The following is a 16,262-nucleotide window of genomic DNA, read 5'->3' as shown; positions in this document are numbered from 1 at the left end:
TCCTGTTAGACCTTCAACTCTGGAGCTGCAACACCCCCTGCCCCGTGGTGTATGCAATAGAACAGCAGGGAAACAACTTCAAAAGACCTTCTAACTGCAAACACACCTGACAATAAACCTGCATTTACACCACCTCATCATAGCTGACTTTCATAGGCTCGTCATTTCCAAGCGCAGGTCTGACATATTTACAAGCGGTGTTGTGCATATAGTTAGTGTAACTCTACCCCATTGTAATCCTTTGATCTTGGAAAGAAAAAGAGTCAAAGTCCCATGAAAAAAATCAGCAGATCATTTATTACATACAGAAACATGAAACAATAAAATGAACGGGGTAAAATAATATAACGTTCATGTACAGTGGATTCATCTCTGTGCATACACAAGAAAAGAGTCAGGTGACTTTGTACATATCTCTTACAGATTGGTGTAATTAAGTGCTTTTAGAAAACACTTGTGGTTGAAAGTGGTAAACTGGTTCTGAAAAGCTACTGTTGGTTTAAAGAATTTTGTTTTGGCTGACACAAAAAAAAGAAGAAAAAATAACAAAACAGAGAAGAAAATAAACTGCAGTTCTTGTGCGTCTCTGCTTCAGCTCAAAAGAAGAGTCCTCTCATCCTCCGGCCGATGCCCTGTCGGTCGTACAGGACGTTAAACTTGTTGATGAACTGGTTCATACTGTTGCAGCTCTTGGTGATAGTGCCTAAGTAGGCCATGAGGCCCACATCATTACATTGCTGCAGGCAGGAGAAGAAAAAAGAAAAAAAAGAGGGCAGTTATAGAAACACTCACTTGGCAATACAACATTGTTTAACATTTCCTGCTAAGACAAACATTGAAAAGAAAAACCTTCTAGAAATAATCATATTTTTCTCATGGTTCTGTAACTTCATCCCATTAAACATTGGTCACTGCAGTTTACTTTGTGTCAACCCAAGTTAAACCCTCCTGTTGTCAGAAGATTATTGGGGTTTTCTGATATGAACAAGAACTGACATTTTGATGAAAACACCAGGATGCATTAGGGGTATAAAAAAACATGTTGTGTGTTAAGGTCCACAAAGCTTGCTTACATCATAGAAGTCGGTTTTAAACTGTATGGTGCTGAGGACCGGCAGTCTGTGGCATAGGGCATTCGCTTCTCTAAGGATCTCGTGGTTATAGGGCACCTCTCCTGCAGTCCAAGAAGACGGACAGAAAAACAGAAACAACTAGTTAAAGCATTAAAACAGTGATGTTGGACAAGACTGTTGAGGTGGTATCAAACAGTGTCTTGTTATTATGGAGGAGTGTTCGAGGGCGGCCGCCATAAAGGTGTAAAAGTGATGAAAGGGAACATCTCATTTCAGAGCAGCTGTTTTCCACACTTATTTTCACATTCTTTGCCCTCATTAAAAAGGCCCCATCGTTCTCTCACCTGCTTCCGCAGCTTTGACGTACTCTAGAATGATCTTCACCCGGCTGTGGAGCATCTTTATCGCACTGTGCTGGGCTATAAGGTGTTCAGCAACTAGCAAGAAGAGAAGACGGAGAAAATATTGGAGTTATAAATGCTTTCAGAGTTCAGACAGAATTATGAATTCAACATGTGCGTAATTCTGTATGAACTGATATGAGGGCTTCATAATGATGCTTCATTACGTTGAAATTGAAAATAAACCTGCCCTTCACTTGTTACACATTAACTTCAGAGAATGGTATCTTTTCTCTCTGCAGAAATGAGCCCTTGGCGTACTGGGGGCCTATATGTAAGAAGTAATGTTAAGAAAGTCCATTACCTCCCAGAGATTGGACTAATGTGCTGCTGGTGCACCAAGTCTGTCTTTTAATCTTAAATGTTGTATGCAGTACAATTCATATACATACACTAGAACAATTGTTGGAACATCCCTGCGCAGACTGAACTAATCCTAACTATGAGAAACTCCCCCAATATCTTGTAGCCGGTGCTAGCTGGACCAACCATTTCTTTTGGATTAATCCTTAAAATCAGAGATAAGAGGTTAAGATTATTGGCCTTTATGGGTAACTGTTGTTAAATAAACATGTTTATAGAAACAGCTACAGCTAACAGGACCTTGTAGTGCAGGTAAACTGACTCACGGTAGCAAGGTGCAAGGTAACAACTATAAACAACAGCCTCTCCTCACCTGTTGAGCTTTCTCCTGTGCCGGTGGTCGTCATTCGAGCCACATGGTCAACACCGATTCTCTCTGCTTCCTCTGTTGCCAGAGTGTACGTCAGCTCAGCAAACAACATGGTAGCCTAGATTTGAAATATGTATATATATCAAACTTTAAAAAATCATAGATAAGATAGATTTATAGTATTATGACATGCATATATATACTGTATATAATAGTACCTCTCCATTGATGATGTCAATCACAGATTCAAAAACGGTAACAGGAAGCTGATGGAGAAAAGGACAAATGGTTAGAGCAGCTGTTTCCTAATACACATTTGTGGTGCTTTCTCATTATTGTAGTGAAAATGCAAAGGATCTCACATCAGTGTGTTTAGTCATTGGGTTGAGCTTGAGGAAGAGAGGGCTCTCAATAATCTCACACACCTGACAAGAGAAAAGGAAAGCAACAGTAAGAAAATTAACTGTACACAATCAGACATAAGGATGATTATACTTGTATTACCGACTACAAAATACAAATCAATCCTCCATATGTAATATAATGGTCACACTGTGGTTGTTGGTTAGAATGCAGTAAACACAATTTGCACATGTGTGTTCCTCTTATGCTCATTACATTTACTGTGCACGCGTACTGCACCTTTAACTTTTGCCTACCTGCTTGTGAATATGAATATCTGATTGGTCAGGGGGGCCGCCAGTGGTGTACCAGCCCAGGAACTCCATCTCTTTAAAGACCTGTTTGACTGAGAGATGAATGGAAATATTAGAGAAAAACTACAGCCAGCAACCAACTTTGTGTATTTATTTACAACCTTTGCCTGATGAATAACAATGTATCAATTACTAGTGTTGCAATCCCTCTGTGAAGCAATCTGTCACTGATGGTTCTTTAATTCTTTTATGCAGATTCTGACTTGGACACATACAATTGCACCTTTTGTTGATTCAGCCAACACAAAACTACTTTTGAAAAGCTAATGATGTATTTCGTAATTATTAAATATTACTTTTTTTGTGTATTATTTCCCAAACATGATCCTGCCAGGAAATCAGATAATCCATTTTATTAAAAAATGAAAGAAGCAGCATGAATAGAGCTGTATTCCTGTCCTACACATACAGACCACTTACACTGTTCCTCCTTGGTGTAGTAGTACTCCTTGTCAATATGCACTTTGTCATCTATGGTGCAAGACAGCAACTCAAAGGAGTTCATCACCTCAATGTTTCTCCCCTCCTGTTTCCCAATGAGAGCTCCAATCACTGAGCAAGAGGAAAAAACAAAACAAAAACTGCAATTAACATCTGAAATGATAACATGTTTCGTAACGTTACATTAGGTTACAGAAAAACTCAACCGAATATGAGGCATATTGTACATAAGGCTGCTCATATGCTGTCTTTCTTGCAGAGCTAAGCAGTCATACATACCCTGCATTGGCCGTCCCTCTTGCGAGCGGATGCGTATCCAGTGGTCGGATATGTTGAGGATAACCAGGGGGTGTAAGGCCACAGACACACTCCCTGTGACGCCTGCCGCCATAACACTGGGGCTGGCTAAAGTCACACAATGACACAAACGAGAGGGGCTTTAACACTAGTACAGCAGAGACAATGAATATATTCATGATAAACACATTTAAAAGTGAGACTGAATTTAAAGCATCTTTTATGGATGTCAAGCAACATAACTTCATACTCCAAACTATTTTCCAGACCGGTCAACACATCATAATCCGATTTAAGACATTTTAAGGCCTTAAACTCAAAACTATTGGATCTTACACTTCTCAAGACTTTTTAAGGACCAGTGGAAACGCATTACTTACAATACTAGAACAAAGATAGAAAAATATTAATTTATTGTGGGGTTTTTAAAAACCTATTTCATCCTGTCTTATTTTATATTCTACTATTTCTGTGCTTTGATTTATTCTGTTTTATACCTATTTTATTTCTGATCTTTCTCGTGATATTCTACTGTTTATGTGCTTAGGTCTGCCTGCCTGTTTTCTTAACGTTTTCTTTTTCATTTGTTAAACACTTTGTAACAGTGACATAAACATAACGGTGCCAAACAACTATATACATGTAATTTAATGTAAATTAATACATGACTGGATTTTTACTTAATCTGTTAACATATGATCAATGATATTCTGTTCGACAAATGTAAATCAAACAATTACCAACCTAATAAAGAGAAATATATGAAGTGTTGATAACACAGGTAGCCTAAAGGGCAGGCCCATATTATGGCCAGTTGTTGTTGTTATAGTCAGCCAGTAGGCTTTCCTTTGAGTTGCCTGTGCTGACTGACTTTGCTTCACATCTGTGCAGACTGTAGTCAGAGAACAGATTCACAGAGCAGAAGACAGGACGCCCCACACTGATCAATGTGTTGACAGCTTCACAGCACAGACGCGAGCGTTAACCCGCTTATGTCCGCGAGCTCGCTGCCTACCGCCCTCTCTCAACATGTATTCCTCGCGTATGGCCGCAGACAACCCGGGCGACCGTCTGCTTTCAGGTTAATGTGTTAGCACCAGGCAGATATTGTGACAGAATTGAGAAATACTCGCCTGCCCCGTCCACTTCCATTCCTCCACCATTGCTGGTCGCCATCTTGTCCGGTAAGACGCGCAGGCGCACTGGGCTGTTCACGTAGCGGACGTTAGGTGGAATTATCGCTTCACCGGGATGAGTTTTCAAATACGCTCCCACACATAATTATTGACACGAATGTGCCAGGTGTTTATAGGAGGCAAGAGCAGATTTATAGTCGAGACAGATATGTCAAGTATATGGAGCATAATTTGATTGAATCTGATAATCGCGACTAGGTCCTACAGTCGACAGGCAGCTGTTTCCTGGGGATCGCTGATGTGAGCGCAACCTGTGTGCGCCGGGATATTTGTCCGTGTCCAAGGTTTTAAGAGTTTTGTTTACAAAATGGATGAATTTAAAGTCTGTCACCTAGACTACTTTCCCGAAAACATTTTAATAGATGTGTTGTCGTATTTGAGCGTACGGGAGCTGGTCAGAGCCGGAAGGTAAGGCAAGCTTAACTTTGCTCGATGTACTTGACCAATTATTATTATTGTGAAACAAAAGTCAGCTTTGCCTTTGTTGTGAGTGACTCATGTCTCACAATGAAGTTATGTTTTGTTTTACTGTGTTTTATGTTTAGGGTATGCAAGAGATGGAAACGCCTTGTTAAAGACCAAAGACTGTGGAGATTTGTCGATCTGACTGCATGGAAAGGGGTGAGTGTGTTACTGACAATGTGTCTTCTTCACATATTGTAATGCATTTTCTTACACAGACAGTGGGATGTTTATTTCACTTGGGGAACCCAGCCACATCAAAATAAGACAATGCATACTATTCATAATACATGAAAAACACATGTACCGCTTGGTGTACAACTTTAAACTATGTCTTTAAAAACCAAAAACCAAGTCAGGAATCTTTGTGACCTTTTTTTTATATTTTCTTATCATTATCCACCTGGCACATCTTTAGCTTTCTACTGTTCTATTTATTTCTCTTATTTTCTTCCCAGCAGGTTGTGTGTGTCTGTGCAGTAATTGAAAGTAACCTTCTCCCTTTTGCCTCCCTCCCCCACCCTTAATGCATACATGTCACGGACTGTCCATGTTGTGTTAGGTGACGTCCCGCATACTTTGGCTCCTGCTGCGTCAGTACCTAGGTTGTGGACTAAGGTGCCTGCGGTTGCGTGGTTTGCTGCTCTCTGCCCGTGGCGGCACCTTCCTCTCTGAGTCTTGGCTCAAAGCTTTGTCCGCAAAGTGCCCTCGCCTGAGCAAGTTCTATCTCCTGCACGCAGACCTGAGAAGCCTGCCCAGTTGCCAGCTCCTACCTCAGTCTTTGCACGTCCTGGAGCTGCGTGGCTGTGAGCTGCCTCGCGAATTCTTCAGCCAGTCTCCTGATTCACCTGCTGGTTCCCAGGCCACATCCAGCGCTGGTGCTCAACAGCAAGGTAGGGACCGAAAAGGAAAAGGGCAGGGCTCTCCATCGGGGATTGGCATTGAGAGGTTAGTCCTCAACAACGTGCCCTCTTTCACGGACCAGCATCTGCAGAGTCTGTCATCCTGGGAGAGGCTTGATCACTTGGAGCTGCGAGACACCTTTCGTGTGACGGCCAACGGGCTCAGGAGCAGCGCTGCCAAGGACGGCGTCTGCGGCGTGGAAGGGCTTTCCAGGCTCAAATTTCTGAAAATAGGCATCACAGGGCGGCAAGGCTACCAGTTACAGATGGCCTCCCTCGGGTTGGGGGCTGGATGGCTGGGACTGGAGGAGCTGAGTCTAGGTGGCAAGGAGGTGGGGCCGGGGTTGCTCTGTGCCAGTCGTCTGAAGGACCTGAAGGCTCTGTGCCTGTGGGCATGCACACTCAGCGAGATGCAGATAGTACGCAGCTGCAGGATGCTCCGTGGACTCCGCCGAATGGAGTTTTTGGACGTGGCCTTCCAGCCTCGGCAGTGTCCGCCGGTGGTGGAGGGCGAGGGCGCCGGTGGCGAAGAGGAAGACGGTGAGGAAGCTGCAGGTGGAGATAACAGCACCGACGAGAACAAGACGCTGGATACTAATGATCCCATTCCGAGTTTGCGTCGCTCTCTGGCTGTCCTGCTGCCATCCTGCACACTAGTTTTCACCAACTGCTCCGTTCAAATAAATGCAGACTAAATGAGGTTACCACTGCTGCTTTATACAAGTGACCAATGTGGATACAATCCTCTTTTACACAGGCATATGTTGTTTTGTGTAGTGTTACGGTTAGAATGAATCATAGGAGTTTTTATTATCATCATGCAAAAACCTAAGTCCGCCGCACATTGGCTGACAAGATATCACAGCTCCAGAGTGCGACATGTTCATTTTTTTATTTTCACAATGTCACCAAAATTGAAAAATCACTCATCAAACATGTCCTATGTAATAATGGAGAAATGAGAGTAACACTTGTTTAATAGTCCATCTTGCCTTCTTTTCCAGGCGTTTGAGACTTGTTTCCTCCTGGACACCCAGAGGAGCAACGGTGCAACTAAAGGTCTTTGGCTTCCAGATAAGATAAATGTTACATTTAATACAGGGCCATGCTTTTGTTTAATGTGTCTTTCATTTAGCTTTAGACTGTGTATTTTCAATCTATGTTTCTTCAACTTAGAAAAAAATGCTTACTTTTTATGGAGCTATATATTGTGATATATAGCAAATCTTTTATGGAAAATTCAACTCTTTAGGGATACAATTACCAGACAGTAATTTCTGTTGACTTCAAAATAATGAAAAGTACCCATCAAATTTGGGTATTTAATCACACTGATGGAAAAACTTATCTTGCTGCTAAGCTGTGTCATTAATTTAACAGAGACCAAGACATATTAAAGTTTGAGCTACTCTATCATAAATAGTATTAAAAAAAATTCTGGCGGTTGACAAACATGTGTATTGTGTCAAGGTGTGTAGTTATATTGTGTAACTTTCCCGCTCAACCCAGTGTCTTCAATGTATCTCAGCGGGCAGTCTCACTTCGAAACTGGAACATGAACAAGTTTAAACTATTCTCTTTTAAACTAAGCCTAGGCATAAACAAAATATGGAACTGTCTCTTCTAGGCTGTGAAAACATGAGCAGGTGTCGCTTACAAAGACTGAAGCATACTGTTGACCGTTATTCACCTGTTTCCTGTTGCTTCACTCCTCTACTGTAGCTTTTTAACAATGTATACATTCAAGCAGGTGTACGGTTTTAGTGCTACAGGAGAGTGTAACATATTTTACTGTAACAAATTTCAACCTCCTCTTTCTTCCCTGTCTTTACGAAATGATGATATAGAATTGGTCATTGCAAATGTCTCTGTATTGTATTAATGAGGAGAAAGGTGGACGATCTGTGTCGTTGACATGAATTGTGTTGCTTTTAAAGAAGGTTAAAATAATAAATGATAATTTGTTTAAAATAAACCTATTTTGAACAAATATATATTAAAAGTATTGTTTGTCTTTGTGTTTTGTTAGTTTCTTGCATCACTCAGCCATCATTAAAGATATTTGTTCTGACTGATAGACTTGACTAGTCAGGAAATCTTTAGTATTTAGTGAAATAGACAATTTACTGCTGGCAAGTATTTTGTAATGATAATACTGTTGCAGCCCTAGATGTATATCTTGTGCAAACACCATGGACCAATTATAAGAGGCAAAGACACACAAGTCTTTTGTGGCGGATTCAAACAACCGGTCAGGGGACAAAGAAAGCCATGAGGAAGAGCTCCTGAGTGAGACCTTCCAGGTATACTCAGGCTATGGCAGTTGGACATATGCACATGCATATGTGGTTTATTAAGGGGACATTCATGGCAATTTAAATTGGTTTATTTTGGCCTGCAAAGAAAACAACAGTAGCAAGAAGCGAGGGCGTGCTGACGTTAGACGAGCGTTGGTATACACCAATCAGACGCTTTCTTCTCCAACAATTCTAGCCAATGGGAGCCTTGCAAGTGCAGCATACCGACCAATTGGGTTCGTGAAGGGAAGCTTTTTGAAAACGTTGGCGGCGGAGGGAGTTCAAAATATTAACACTGGGCTTTTTTCCGCTAACTGCTACAATATCTCAATTATTCTCAACGATGCAGGTAACTTTTCTGTTTTATTGTTTGATAGCGAAATAAGGCTGGACTTTTGCTTAGTACAACGAATATTACATACAAACTCAAGGGTATTTTTCTTAAAATGTACGCAGATTTAGCTAACTAGCTAACGTTAGCAATTGTTTCCTCAATTCCTGAGAGGACTTTGCCTTACGCCAAATTATCTTGTGTTAAAATATCAACAATAAGTACATAACATACGTCAAAAGCAAGTGATATACATTAGGAGGCGATATTTAAATTAAACCTTGGAGTTACAGTTAGTACCTGCATTACAGTCAACATGGGGCTAGGCTGCCAACGTTAGCTTCAAAACAGTGGCCTACTGAATATTTATTATCTATTTTAAATGGAGCATGAGATCAACTTTTACTCAACCCATAAATAGTACAAGTATGTAACTGAAACAATTGCAATCATTTGGCTCAAAGAATGGGTTGGTTAAATGATATGGTCTTTTGTTACCTTATTAGAAACGTGTCTTTTGACTATTTCGTTCTTCTGGAAGCTGTAAATTAGTTAGCGGTATTCCTAGATTGTATTATCCTGAAAGATGTTTCTAAAATATAAAATAAGTGAGACACCTGAATGGCTTCTGGGTAAACTTAAAAAAACAAGTACTGACACCTTTTTGTAAAAACCAGGCGAGCCCTACGCCCATAATAGGCCCGCTGACTCAACTGTCAGTGATTATACTGGTTTAAAAAAGGTGGCACTGAATGTGAGTGAAGCAGCTTCTGCTCAAATTCTGCAAGTAAAGATAAAATATCGACCATGAGGACTGCAATCTGGAATAATAGTTGCAGATATCCTCCATATATTTACTGTGAACTTCTTTTAATATCAGTGTTTCCCCTAAACATTTTTTTAGGCCCGGTGGTAAAAGCTGAAAAAAAGTATGCGCGCGGCGTGCGTACCAAATTTCTAGTAGAAATTGACCAAAACTAACCGTATTATGGATGAGCCTCTTTTGACAGCCCGCTACAAATTAGGGCATAGGGTTATGCCTTCACATTCGGTACGTTTGTACATTTTGTGTTTCCCTCAGGATTTTTTGAGACTGCTCGGGGAGAATGTACCTTCTAGTGGGGTCTTGGGGCATGCCCCTGCAGAAGAAAACCTTTACCATTTTAAACTTAAATGCATCAATCTGGTGCACTTTGAGAAGCTAAATCTGATTTTTTTTTTTTTTTTTTTGCTCTGTAAACAGCTGTCATATGTCCTGCCTAAAACAATTTTATGGAATAATTTGGAGACACAAGCCATATAAACTATTGAAGAAAAACATGGATATGAAAATAAAATACAATAAACACTAAGACTAGTAGACAGGTATATCCTGTCTAGTATTAATTCCTGGATTAATCTGCATCATGAAACATTTTCTTTAATTTATCAAATATTCATTTAAAATAAATGAATTAACCTAGGCTACACATCATGATTAGCCTATCTATCAAAATGTGTGCAAACTTAGCCAAATTTCATATCAGGCAGCTGTTGGCCTGGCGGGGCCGCCAGGCCTGTATAATGGTAGGGGAAACACTGAATATGATCATCTTACAACAACAAAAAATTAGTCTGAATGACAAAAAAGGTCACTGTAAATGAACTGCAGGTTAACGTGAGCTGTGTGTATTTTATTTCTCTACAGAATAAGGAAAATTATGAGCCCGGCCCCAGAGCTATCCAGCCAACAGTAAGATAACATATTTTTTGTACAATTGCACTAACCAAACACAAATGTAACTGAATTTAATTGATCAGAATGCCAGTATTTACTGATATGGATATGAACATATTTGAAACTATTATATTGGCTTAAACAAGTACCACATCAGTGCCTTCCTAATTATGTGTGTTTACCTCCGAACATCAGTTAACAACCCCTGGCATGGTGGCAGGCCCACAGCGCATTCTGGTGAAGCCACGAACAGAGATGGACAAAAAAGCCATCACAATCACAGGTAACATTATTACACCCCCCCAAAATCACATTTAACAGTCGGAGGGAAATGTATCCGTTTTGATTTTATTATCGTTTTTAGGACCTGGGAGAGTGGGCGCATCCTGCAGTTCAGTCTCAAAGTAAGTATGTTCACTCGTACCTGTCAACTTGTGTATTTGTTGTTGGCTCTGTTTTTGTGGCTAAGGCTACTTTCAACTGTGGATATTTAGTCCGTTTAAGGTGGAGTCAGTTATTCTGCAGAACACTGGTAGGGCCCTATGAAATCCGTTTTATTTTTTTCCAAATTCCGTTTAATTTTTTCACAAATTCCGTTTTTTACAATTAACACTCATTTCGTCATCAGAACGAGTGTCTAATTATTGCGAACAAATAATATTCTAACAATTTAATCAGATATATAAGGCTAAATTTAAAATACATCACATTACACTGTTTTTAGTGCTTAAAAAAAGCGAAAAAACAAATTTGTTGGGTATAGGCTATAACAGAAAATAAAGCCATTCATTTTGTGCTTCAAGTGAAACATTAAATATTATTTTTTCATAAATAATAAAGTCCTTATTAACCTTGCAAGAAGCTGGACTAGAGTGAATATTGGACAGGCTTTATAAGTCCATGGCTTTTACCTGTGGGACAGCGCTTCACCCAACAGCGGGCTGCAACACCAACCTACAGTCTATTGTGCGACGGAAAGCTAGTTATCATTAGCATCAACGTTAGCCGACATCATGGCAACAGCTGAATAATGTAACACATTACACAAGTTACACTACATGAAAACAATGGGCTGTAGACGCTAGAGTTATAATTGCGTGTAGGAAACATTGTTGAGACTGGAATTTCGTACCACAGCGGCCGTTCCATAATACAACACTCCCTTTAGCAATAACTGAATATAAGACCTCCCTGTGCTGTGTATCTGCGGGAGCGAGTGGCATTAATAACTTCAAAACAGTAAAGGTTTAACATGATTACGTGCTTTTAGATGCTTTAATCATATGCCGAATTTATAAACAGACCATATTATTAACAATAAATTAAGTTATGTACATGTCAGAGTTACGTACATGGATACATTCATAAGTAAACATTGAATAGACAGATTTGTGAAAGGGGTTTGGCGCTGTGTGTTACATTAGCGATCCTGCAGCCAGGCTCTACTTTTCACGGCAGTAGTTTGGTCTTTAGATTTCGCCAAACCAAAATTCCTCCCTAGTTCTGCTTTAATTTCAACCGTGTTGTTTCCCTTTGCCTTGGAAATTGAATTTCACCAAAATAATGGCGAATTCCGAGACATTCCGTGTTAACAAGCAGATTCCGTTTTTATTGGCCGATTCCGTCCGCGTTTTCGTTATCGCGGAAATCATAGGGCCCTACACTGGTTGCCGGATCAAGTTGTCAGAATCAGTCAATTCTCTCCACACCATCCGCTGCTACCTGTCGTAGTGTTTGTGCGCTGGAGAAACAAGATCTGGTGTTAATACAGTTTAGGCCCTGTAAATGGGTACGTTAACAAAGTGGTTCAGTCTTTTTAAGTGGCTTCTGACTGACCCACCATACCTAGCAACAATACTATTGATATAGCCTAAGATTTATCGCTATGAAATAAAGGTGCAAATCTGCGCACAGTGTAACCGAACCAGACTAATTAGAAAACAAACCAAAATTATTATTCATTTTACTCTGATTTGGACTAACCAAACATACTATAGTTGTGAAAGCCCCCTTAGTGATGATACCACTTTTGTATTTTCCATCAGGAAGTTCACCATCGATGACTTTGACATCGGTCGACCGCTAGGGAAGGGCAAGTTTGGGAATGTCTACCTGGCGAGGGTGAAAAAGCTGCAGGCTGTGGTGGCCCTGAAGGTGTTGTTCAAGTCCCAGATGGAGAAGGAGGGTGTGGAGCATCAGCTCAGGAGGGAAATTGAGATTCAGGCACATCTCAAGTGAGTATTCTCAAAGACATTTTCATAATCCCAACACCCTATTATCCTTCATCAAATGAGTAATGAAGGGGAACTTACTTTAGTAAAGGCTTAATTCTTTTTTTCTTTTTTAAATCATTGTCTCTTAAAGATTAACCAATGCTTTAATTGTGGAGAACACTTTTTGTGTTTTGCAATTGGTTTTTAAAATACATAGCGTTAGTGTATCAGGTGTACAATATATCAGATTAACATATTCACTCCACTTGCTCATAGAATTAAAAAAAAAAAAAAAAAAATCTTAGCTGTGCTTTTAACACACTGATAACACATTTATTTTTCGCTTGGTCTCTGGAAGTGCTGTGTGAAGGTTTCCTCAAAAGTCTAATCTCTCTTCTCCTCAGGCATCCCAACATCTTGCGCTTCTACAATTATTTCCATGACCGTAAGAGGGTGTACTTGGTTCTTGAGTACGCCTCACGTGGTGAAATGTACAAGGAGCTTCAGAGATGTGGGAGATTTGATGACCAGCGTACTGCCACAGTAAGAGTTATTGCTGCTTTTAAAAAGTGTTTTATTTGTGGTGTCATTTTTTATTACATCTTGATCCTTGTGTTGAATTATTTAGAATAATTTCTATGATATTAGTGTTGAACTCTTTTTGCGTATCCAATGCCCACCTCTTTCCATTTCCAGTTCATGGAGGAGATATCTGATGCCCTGTTGTATTGCCATGAGAGGAAAGTGATTCATCGTGACATCAAGCCAGAAAATCTGCTTCTCGGCTATCGTGGAGAGCTGAAAATAGCTGATTTTGGTTGGTCCGTCCATGCTCCATCTCTCAGGTGAGGAACCACTATGCCCTGTCAGAAACTGCTTAGTACGTCTTTATTGTGTCGTGGGGATCGTTTGTTGTCGACTATCTCCTTCTCACGTCTTTGTTTGAAACCTATTCCAGACGTCGTACTATGTGCGGGACGCTGGATTACCTCCCTCCAGAGATGATTGAGGGCCACACCCACAGTGAGAAGGTGGATCTGTGGTGCATTGGGGTCCTCTGCTACGAATGCTTGGTGGGAAACCCACCTTTTGAAACTGCCACCCATACAACAACATACAAAAGAATTATGAAGGTTGGTGTTTTATATATCTAACTGGACAAATGCCATGCATTTGCTTTGAGTACAATGTTACTTTGAATTGGCAAGAAACCTGAACTTTACTTTTCTGTTGTTGTTGTTGTTGTTATTATTATTATTATCCATGTTCAAAGCTACAGTAAAAGAAAAATAATAAAAAGAGGAAAAGTGAAGACATTGTATTATTAATTATTTTTCATATCACTTAATAATTCATACAAATAATACATTGACTCATTGGGATTGGAAATGTATTTATTCTGAACAAGAAATAAGAAACAAACAAAAGAAAATTGTTAAACAAGTAGACAGAAAAAAAGTAATATTTGCAATCAAAATAGTAAAGAGATATTCACAAAGGACGTGTGTTCACTGATTGGCCGAAATCGATTCTCACATTGGAGAGCTCCTACAGTGATTGGCCGAAATCCAATTTCACATTGGAGAGCTAAACGGACTATGCTTTGACAAGAACCTCTAATCATTGTTTAAGATTATGGTAATGGCACAAGAGACATTGTGCATCAATTAATCAATCACATCAATTCAAGAGGAGTCTGGCTAATGGTCCATGCGGCTTTCTGGGCTTAGCGCTGCCCAAGATGATTGTGATAGGTTTAAAGAAATTAAAACAGGCCAGCCCAGTTTTCCCCGTATACGCAAAACCATATTGCTTGGTCCCAGACCATGCTACTAGCTGTAGCTTGGTCTGGCTGTGCAAGACTAATTCAAAAGTAAAGAAAAACTACAGGTTTGAGCATCATTAATGAGTTGATGGCAAAGTGTCTACTGCAACAGTCAATAAATGCTATGTAACTGTTTACAGGTGGATTTGAATTTCCCCAAAGACATCTCAGAAGGTGCAAAGGACCTGATCTCAAAGCTGCTCCGCCACAACCCCACTGATCGTCTCCCACTACAGAGTGTCATTGATCACAAGTGGGTGCGTGAAAACTCTCGCCGAGTCCTACCACCCGTCTGCCCTGGCGATAATTGCTGACCCCACCTGCCCTGCCTGCGTACCTCCAACTGAGGGGTGTTTGATCTGTCCTTCACATAGACTCTGGGCCAGCATGTTTCAGTTTCACTGCCATGGCCTTCAAACTGCCATTGTTCTGGCGCATTTTATGATGGGTATAAATCCATACCTACTTTTTTGTTTTTATTGAACAGTGTGATGACATGTTCTATCTTTCTGTGTAGTATGTTGCCTAGAGGTGCTTTTATTGTCTTTCCTAAAACTTTTTATTACTCTATTCTATTTGTATTTCTGTATCTGATGGTGTTGACACCGAAGTACTACTGTTCCTCAATCTTGAGTAAATTCTCAAATAGTTAAAAATGAGGTGTTTGGGTTGAAAGCACGTTTTATTTTCCCTCACGCTTTACTTTACATTTCTAATAAATATATCAAAAAGAGTTGTGGCCTTCTGAAGAATGATTTGTTATGTAAAGGTTGTGGCCATCGGACAAACCGCCACAGTCAATAACACAAAATTAGAACGTTAAAAAATAAACTCACTAGCTAGCCCATTTTTTTCAAGCAATAACGTGGAGGGAAGTTTGCGTTTATTGTAGTGTGCTGCGACTTATTTTGGGCAAGGTAGGTAACAGAACGGAGAAATGGGTGTACTCTGATGTATAAAAAATTAAATATTGAGTTGATCGCCTATAAAAACGTACTTGACGCCATGGCAGTTCCACGGTAGCGTGGCCGAGCGGTCTAAGGCGCTGGATTAAGGCTCCAGTCTCTTCGGAGGCGTGGGTTCAAATCCCACCGCTGCCATTATTATTTTTTTCTCTTCATTTTGTCTATTTGAAGATCGCTTCTGCTGCCGATCTTGAACGGAACTTGTATTGACGGTCAAAAGCTGACATATTGTAAACACAAGGCAGTTAGAAATGTGGCAGGATACGTAATGAAATGTCATTGTGATGTAGTCTGCAACTAAATAAATAGCAATAGCTGATTTTAATTTGTTTTCTAGTACCAGCCGTTATTTCTGTTGCTACAAACATTTAATAGACGCGCAAATGACATCGACTTACCGTACTTGGTGATTGCAGTGTGGATGTTTCTTATTGCACTAAAGCCACTAGAGGTCACTATAACGTTACGCTACAATGACTTTCAGTTTAATAGTATAATGTGTAATAATTTCAATTCGACTATTAAAACCTTAATGGAAATTATTTCAAACCAGGTGTAGCTAACGAGGCATTTACTTTACTTATATTGCTTACGTCACTGGCTAAAAGTTTATTTTGAACACACATGCAGAAGCAAACAGACCCCTTGCAGGATACCTCTATACTAATAAAAACCTAACCTAACCAAAACGAAGTAAATCAAAACAAACAAGCAGTTATTCTCAAATAGACATTTCGCGCTATTTTACATGAG

General features: G+C 40.0%; 3 protein-coding genes across 4 annotated transcripts; 2 read left to right on the top strand and 1 right to left on the bottom strand.

Annotated features, from left to right (window-relative positions):
* Positions 1–269: 269 nt before the first annotated feature.
* cops6 (COP9 signalosome subunit 6) lies at positions 270–4,795 on the bottom strand. Of its 2 annotated transcripts, none has more exons than XM_080035399.1 (10): positions 4,731–4,795; positions 3,584–3,705; positions 3,284–3,415; positions 2,807–2,895; positions 2,510–2,572; positions 2,366–2,413; positions 2,151–2,265; positions 1,418–1,510; positions 1,074–1,174; positions 270–737 (listed from the first exon to the last, which is right to left on the bottom strand). In XM_080035399.1, the coding sequence occupies exons 1-10, from the start codon at positions 4,775–4,777 to the stop codon at positions 597–599; spliced, it is 951 nt and encodes a 316-aa protein (XP_079891525.1). In that variant the 5' UTR covers positions 4,778–4,795; the 3' UTR covers positions 270–596. The 2 variants fall into 2 exon arrangements, with proteins under 2 accessions (XP_079891525.1, XP_079891524.1); XM_080035398.1 differs by lacking the exon at positions 4,731–4,795 and adding an exon at positions 4,346–4,622 and having other exon boundaries at positions 3,584–3,709.
* A 282-nt stretch (positions 4,796–5,077) lies between these two features.
* LOC307256807 (F-box/LRR-repeat protein 12) lies at positions 5,078–8,059 on the top strand. The gene is made up of 3 exons (XM_080035908.1): positions 5,078–5,205; positions 5,343–5,418; positions 5,822–8,059. The coding sequence occupies exons 1-3, from the start codon at positions 5,105–5,107 to the stop codon at positions 6,854–6,856; spliced, it is 1,212 nt and encodes a 403-aa protein (XP_079892034.1). The 5' UTR covers positions 5,078–5,104; the 3' UTR covers positions 6,857–8,059.
* Positions 8,060–8,692: 633 nt separating this feature from the next.
* Positions 8,693–15,271, top strand: aurkb (aurora kinase B). Its single transcript, XM_080035952.1, has 9 exons — positions 8,693–8,807; positions 10,477–10,521; positions 10,702–10,789; positions 10,871–10,910; positions 12,552–12,740; positions 13,124–13,262; positions 13,416–13,564; positions 13,678–13,852; positions 14,685–15,271. Exons 1-9 carry the CDS (start codon positions 8,802–8,804, stop codon positions 14,856–14,858), a joined length of 1,005 nt encoding a protein of 334 aa, XP_079892078.1. The 5' UTR covers positions 8,693–8,801; the 3' UTR covers positions 14,859–15,271.
* The last annotated feature ends 991 nt before the right edge of the window (positions 15,272–16,262 follow it).

The sequence above is a fragment of the Ammodytes marinus genome (assembly GCF_949987685.1).
Source record: "Ammodytes marinus genome assembly, chromosome: 10".
NCBI classification, from domain to species: domain Eukaryota; kingdom Metazoa; phylum Chordata; class Actinopteri; order Uranoscopiformes; family Ammodytidae; genus Ammodytes; species Ammodytes marinus.
Note: the sequence above shows the minus strand (reverse complement) of the source record. Positions and strands in the feature narration are given on the sequence as shown.

What these genes read in the sequence shown, in the direction of transcription:
- cops6 (XM_080035399.1), bottom strand. Translation starts at nt 4,777, where the DNA reads ATGGCGACCAGCAATGGTGGAGGAATGGAAGTGGACGGGGCAGGCGA. An exon ending in ATATTCATATTCACAAGCAG is followed by an intron (nt 2,573 to 2,806) that starts GTAGGCAAAAGT and finishes TTCTCTTGTCAG; the next exon opens with GTGTGTGAGATTATTGAGAG. An exon ending in TTAAAACCGACTTCTATGAT is followed by an intron (nt 738 to 1,073) that starts GTAAGCAAGCTT and finishes TCCTGCCTGCAG; the next exon opens with CAATGTAATGATGTGGGCCT.
- LOC307256807 (XM_080035908.1), top strand. Translation starts at nt 5,105, where the DNA reads ATGGATGAATTTAAAGTCTGTCACCTAGACTACTTTCCCGAAAACATT. An exon ending in GAGCTGGTCAGAGCCGGAAG is followed by an intron (nt 5,206 to 5,342) that starts GTAAGGCAAGCT and finishes TTTTATGTTTAG; the next exon opens with GGTATGCAAGAGATGGAAAC. An exon ending in ATCTGACTGCATGGAAAGGG is followed by an intron (nt 5,419 to 5,821) that starts GTGAGTGTGTTA and finishes ATGTTGTGTTAG; the next exon opens with GTGACGTCCCGCATACTTTG.
- aurkb (XM_080035952.1), top strand. An exon ending in TCCTGCAGTTCAGTCTCAAA is followed by an intron (nt 10,911 to 12,551) that starts GTAAGTATGTTC and finishes ATTTTCCATCAG; the next exon opens with GAAGTTCACCATCGATGACT. An exon ending in CATACAAAAGAATTATGAAG is followed by an intron (nt 13,853 to 14,684) that starts GTTGGTGTTTTA and finishes AACTGTTTACAG; the next exon opens with GTGGATTTGAATTTCCCCAA.